The 6,840-nt window shown below is 43.7% G+C and overlaps 1 protein-coding gene across 1 annotated transcript; it reads right to left on the reverse strand.

Moving 5' to 3' along the window:
- Nucleotides 1-1,355: 1,355 nt before the first annotated feature.
- LOC306752345 (E3 ubiquitin-protein ligase TRIM21-like) lies at nt 1,356-6,234 on the reverse strand (the record flags this gene model as incomplete). The annotated part of the gene is made up of 2 exons (XM_079236096.1): nt 1,356-1,436; nt 4,462-6,234. The coding sequence occupies 2 exons, from the start codon at nt 6,232-6,234 to the stop codon at nt 1,356-1,358; spliced, it is 1,854 nt and encodes a 617-aa protein (XP_079092222.1).
- Between the last annotated feature and the right edge of the window lie 606 nt (nt 6,235-6,840).

Here is a 6,840-nt window from a genome sequence, read left to right on the forward strand (position 1 = left end):
CAACTTGCCAGGTTAAATAAGGATGAAGTGAGTTGCGAAGGTGACCCAAACACCCCCTACAGAGTCTGTCTATAAATATATAAATACATATCACACAAAGCAATTAGAGATAATGGTTTCAACGTCAAAGTGAGTTCTGGGAAGAGGTGTGAAAGAGCTATAGGACTACCGTCTTTGTCAGGTTAAGTTCCTCATGTTGTTGCAAAGTGCTGAGCCCTTGAGGAAAAATATGTACCTTTGATGTGGAGCCAGGAGGCACAGGGGGTCTACCAGGCTGTGCACAAAGTTTTGAACCAGGCAATGCTACGTTTAGAAGATGATTAGTAATGCAAACTCTAAAACAAAAGAAGAATAAATAAAAATAGAAGGAGCATTAGAGGAGCGTTCACCCACGGGCAGAGGCAGGGCATTTAAAAATGTCCAGTGTTTACAACAATCTGAGTGGAAGGAAGCCGCTCAGTTCCCTCACTCGTTGTTCCCGGAGGAGGGGCGGTGCAACGAAACAGAGCTGTGGGCGGAACACGGAGGAAATCACGGCGTCCCTTCCTCAATCCACCCCCTTTTTGGCCTCTGAGAGCATTGCAAAACACACGCAGCAGATTCCCCCTTCCCTGCGCCTTCATCAACGCGATCACATTGATTTGGTTTGCAAAGATACCCATCGTCCTCCTCTGCGCGCTCGCGTGACCTGTGCGCGCGCCGTCTGTCTGTCATGCCAGCCGGCAGGACGTGTGGCTGTGAACTATGGCAGCTCGTAGAAAACACGATTTTAGAGAAGTGCACATATTTGTTCCTGAAACGAGTTCGGAGCAAAAACAACCGGCCTGGAGAGCTTGAGAGAGGGAGGCTGTTATAAATACCACAACACACAACTAAAAGCCCCCATGGGAATACTGGAGAAGAGATGTAACTTAGTATCGACTATCACTGACACGCTTCTGGTCCCCGAGGGGATATTAGTGACATCACAGAAGATGGAGCCACTATAAAGGGATACAATGTCTCTAAAACGGCGCTTTGAAAAGCAAAGTGTAGGATTGTGATAGCGATTGTGTGGCTTTGGAAAACTGCAGGGCTGTCAGCAGCACTTCTGCAGCCTGCAACACGGTGTGTGCGGATTGATAATCGCATTTGGAGGTCCAGAGACGAGACACGGTGTTATTATCTTGTTATTCCGGGTCGCCCCCTGGTCGTACAGTTGGTTTATTGAGCGAAACAAGAGGACGCCGTGTTGAATGGGCTCGCATTGTCGTTTTTATGTCGCCCGCACACAAAAATGTATCATAATTGTCTGAATGTCTGGCCGAAGCCCTGCTCCCCTCCGGCGGTTAATATAACAGGCTCCACGGTAGCTCTCACAGCTGACCTGGGATCTGCTGCACCTCAAACACATTGTAATCGTTATCGCCGGCGGTGCTTTGATCCTTCGGACGTGACTGCGACGCGCCACACAAACACAGACACACACGTGAAGCTGGCCGGAGAAGTGGCCAACATGCTTACAACACACACACACACACACACGCACGCACGCGCGCACACACGTAGGCCTGTGTAATAACACATGCATGTGGACACGCACACAGTCAGACTGCCAGCTAACTTCCAATACTCACTGCGGCTGTGTTTACGTTACTGTCCCTCGGTTGTGAAATAAGCTCTGTGTTAACAAAAATAAAAAATAAAAAGGCAAGTCACATCTCCTATCAGTTCTTCTGCTGCTGTCAAAGCTCGGAGTGACGCTCCGTAACGTGACAGACAGTCAGCCGAGGTGAAGCGCTGTCTCTCTTCGGACTGGTCTTCCTGTCTCGTATCTGTCTCTCCCGTCTTTCTTTCCCTCCTTCCCGTCTTTTTGCTTCTTCCACTGGCGGCTTCCCCACTGCTCGGGCGCTCCCGTGACGTCACGACGGTGCAGAGCGCGCCCCCGATCCCGTCTCTCCCAGAGTCGCGTGCATGCTAATCCGTCAATTGAACGAAATGTATTTAGCATTTTTTTTGTATTTATACGATTATACATATTTTCCATTCATCATTTTGCCATATTTTATCTTAAAAGCCCGTTATTTTCACCCTGTAAAACAATATGTGAGCATCTTGTGGATAATAAATTCAACAGTTCAGGTAAATGAGTAATGTGTTTGCTCAACAAAGGGAAGTATTCATTTCATATACTTATTAAGTATTTGTATTATTAAAAAAGTAGTAAGACACTGTAAAAAAAAAACTCTATTACAAATAAAAGTCCTGCATTGAAAATGTTACTAAAGTAAAGGTATGTATTATTTACAAAACTTTGACTTCTAAAAGGGAAATTACTCAATGTCAACTTATGCCCCCCATGACTGTTAAACTAAGTTGTTATACTAATAAGTTACTTAGTGGCTGTTACATAAACAGTAAAAAGTACAACATTCCCCTCTGAACTGTGGTGAAGCAGAAGTATAAAGTAGCATGAAATGGTCTATATACGATAAGTACCTCTTAACTATTGGACAGTGTTGTTATTCTGTTAATTTGTCTGCGAGGATGCTGCCAGAAGGAGATGATGGCCGGAGATGCATTTACTTCAGTGAGCTGAGTGGGTCAGTTTGGATTTATATGGTTCAATAAAATACCTCTCAAGTGTATATTTGGCAATGTCTTTATAACCACAAACCTGCATTACACTCAGTATGTTAAATATATGTTTAAATTATTTATACTTATTTATTTTATTTCCTCAGGCTTACAGAAGATGCCTCTCATCATTTTAGTGTGATGATGCTTATACGTTGTTTCTGTGTCCATTCATTGGACCTATGTCATGTTCAAACTTACGACTCAGTGTTTGATGATTAAATGACCTACATACAGTATCTGACATCACTGGTCACCCTGGGCTCCCAGGTCTCTCTCACACACAACCACCATCCTACAGAAATCTTTCCGACACAGACCAATGACACACACACACACACACACACACACACACACACACACACACACACACACACACACACACACACACACACACACACACACACACACACACACAGTGTCCCAGTTCCCAGGGCGCCAGTCAGTCAGACAGCTGAGCTGAGGTATAAATAGTCTGCTGGCTAAAGTTCCCCTTGAGAGAAGAACTCCAATAGTGGTGAACCAGCGCTGCCTTCTGAAACGTCTGAACAACCTGATCAGTGAATTTTACTGGTGGCTTTTACATGTTTTATAATCATAACAAGACACTGCCCGTGAGAAAATGACCTGACACCCCAACAGAACTCAAGGCACTTTTATTAAGCTGTACAATTCATACTCATAGCACATTCATAACAAACCCCTGGTTTTAAGAACTCCTTTATCACACATGTTTTGGCCAGGCATGCCAGATGTCTTGGCCTTCAGTAAAAGCTTGCATTTAAAAGTAGAACCCGGAAGTCAGTGGGTTTCACATAATGTGACCAAAACATAAAAAGACACATATTATATGCTTAAAATTGTAAGAAATTACTATTGAAAACTTGAATTGATAGCATACAGTGAGAAAAGGTTGGGGTTCATTCATCCTCACCGGCTGTGTGAGCCTAAGTTTGAAAATAGTTTTCTTGATTAATTGGACCGTGAACATTTTTCATCCCATTTGAGCAAAGCCCAAAGTAACATATTTAAAATGTTTGTTTTGTCAGACCAACAGTTCAAAACTAAAATATATATTTAGTGTACTATCGGGTAAGCCTGAGAAAACAGGCAAATATTCACATTTGAGAAGCTGTAACAAGAGATTTTTGGCTTTTTGTAGTGGAGTTATTGGAGATACATTTTTTCCGTAGTTTATCAAATAAATGAATCTTAAACATATCCATCAAAAGCAATTTGAAATCCAAGATGGAATTGGGTTCTTATGACGCCATAGTCCCCTCCTTGTTTCCTCCTACATCAGCTTCTCTGAGCAACACCCCAGAACACTGGTTGAAGAATGCTGCCACCTCCTGGTCAGATGAAATTATTGAAAGATGTATATACATAGTAAACAACTTATCTTTAACTTCATCAAAAATGGTAGAAAAAAAAGTTATGTGTGATGCGAATACTATTACTTCCTGTTTTTTAATAGTCACACATTAAATTCCACTGATGTAGGCCTATGTGGTACTTGCAAGTTGTGTGGGCTACAGGAGTGATTACGAGCATGTTGTCATAATCATCTTCAAAACTGATCTACCTTTGAACTTAACCTGATCACCAACTGTCAGGTACATGATCTCACCTGCACTTTCAGTTCAAATCTCTGACTTTTTTTGCAATATGGCTGCAAAAACAAAAATCTAAGGATATTATATATACATTAAACTAAGTATTATGAGTGTTATGGTCTTTTTGCAATGTTTGATTCTACTACTTTTACCTTACGGTAGAGGTTACATATGTATTTCCCCTGATTAATATGGCACCTTAAGTTGTGTGTGCGACAGGAGTGATTACAAGCGTGCTGTATGAAGGATCTCCAAAGATACCAAAAAAAGGGTAGAGCTTTGGTCTGCGACTTAAGGATGCACCAGACAGAACAAAGAGAAAAGCTTTGAATGCTGGTATTGTCTCGATGAAGGCACATCCTGAGTAGGAGTAGATCAGAGTCCTGGTGTCCACGTCATAGAAGGAGACCTCTCCCTTCTCGTAATCAACGAACACACCAACAGTCTGAGGCCTTTGTAAGTGGGCATTCATCACAGTTTCAGGAAAATAGCTTTGGTACGAGTCGTAAGATCCTCTAAGTGTCCAGCATCCCAGCTCAGGGGAAGAAGTGAAAAGGGCCTCCCTGTTAACGGACTCTTTGGCCACTCCCAATACCCAACCTCTACTCCCACTAACCTGCACTTCATAGTAGAACCTGCCAGAGGAAAACCCCTCTTTCCCAAGAATGTAGGGAACAAGTTTAAATCTTCTCTCAAAAAAAGTAGTGTGAGATGGTGGACTTTCACCAAACCTCAGTTGCTTCCCATCCTCAGACACCATGAGTCTGGAATGGGCTGTGTAGGCGTCCAGAGTCACATCCATCGCATCGTACTGCTGGATCATCATCAACTTGTCCCGAGGTGGATTCCACACTTCTCTAACAAACCCATCTGGCATCTGTTCTTCAGCTGCATCAGGCTGTTCAGTGGCCTCACAACAATCAGATCTGACCTCATGTATAAGCATCTCCATCTCATTACTGAGGGTCTTTTCCATCTGAGCCACTGCTTTTTTCACCGTCACCACATAACTCTGCTGACTGAGGTCAGTGAGGTCTGATGTACATGGAGGGTTGGAGTGGGACTGAGGGTCGAATAGGTCTTCAGTGTGTGCAGATAAGAGAGATGGCCAGCTCTGGAGGAGGCGGAGGTGGTCTTCTGTTTGTAAAAGTTGCTCCATTTCAGATCTTCTCCTCCTCAACTCAGCTACTTCCAGCTCCAGCTGTGTCACATGGTCTGCAGCCTGCTTCTGATGGGCTTCCAGCTTCTTCTGGATCACCTCAATCAGCTCGGCCTGCCGTCTTTCCCGAGAGACCACCAGAGCAGTGAAAACCTCAGCAATGTCCGCTATCTCTTTCTCAGACTTTTTCTTGCTCTGATCAGCTGCGTGTTTGATTTCCTTAATACTCTTGGATTTCGTGTTTTCCTTCATTTTCATCTCTGACGTCACACAGTCCAGCTGGACTTTCCTCTCTCTGAACTCGTGCTCTAGCGGGACGGCTTTGTGTGTTGCGTGGTCGTCTTTCCAGCACATGACACAAACACACATCTGGTCTTTGGGACAGAAGAGCTCCAACATTTTGTCGTGCTTCTTACACACCCTGTCCTCCAGGTTTGACACAGGGTCCATCAGCTGGTGCTTCTTAAGGGTTGTGACTCTCTGGTGAGGCTCCAGGTGAAGCTGGCAGTACGAGGCCAAACACACCAGGCACGTCTTCTGGGCCTTGAGCTTCGGCACAAGGCAGATGTCGCAGGGCACATCCCCTGGTTTGACAAGGATGTAATTTTCATCTCTCTCTCTCGTGTTTTTGAAATGCTCCACCATATCTCTGAACCCTGTGTTGACCTGGAGCTGTGGTCTCCTGCGGAACTTCGTCATACAAAGGGGACACTGCATGTGGCCGCTGCTGGTCCAGTACCCTGTGATGCAATTCTTGCAGTAGTTGTGTCCACATGGAGTAGAGACAGGCTCGCTGAACACATCCAGACAGATTGAACACAGGAGGCTGCTGGAGGAGGCCATGTCTACATGAGAGAAACAGATTTTTATTACTAGGATTTTCAATTACAAAACACCCAAAAAGTGTGGAAAACAAGAAGTTGGTCTTCTTGATTTACACTTTTCAGTTTCTGTCAATGTTAGTGGTTTTAGTGAAAGCTTACAAATTACATATGTATTTGTTGCAGTTCATGCCTTTATTTGATAGTGGACAATAGAGGTCCAAAATCAAATGATGTTGAAAACAGAAACACAGGGAAAACTTCCCGTGGAAAATCTCCAAAAGAAACGCCTGTAGTTCATTAGACTTAATGAAAAGCACTTCATGATAATGCAGCACTTCAGTGAGGTGATCGATAGGAAGTTGCCAATATGCGTATGTCAGGATGGATTATTTCTCTAACAATGACAAAAGGGAAGGAGTTCGAAGTGTTTAGATAGACTGGTGATAGTCGTACAAACACTATCAGTTTGGTCAGTAAAACTAAAGCTTTTGGAATTGTAACAAACACTGGCGTTGCCCCTCTGACACTTGAAGAAAACAACATTAAGAGATCCTGCCACTGTCAAACACGGCGCAGATAGTTGAGCTTTAGGATCTGTGGTAGCCTTAACCTTATTATTATTTGG

Source organism: Taurulus bubalis (genome assembly GCF_910589615.1).
Source record: "Taurulus bubalis genome assembly, chromosome: 20".
Lineage (NCBI taxonomy): Eukaryota > Metazoa > Chordata > Actinopteri > Perciformes > Cottidae > Taurulus > Taurulus bubalis.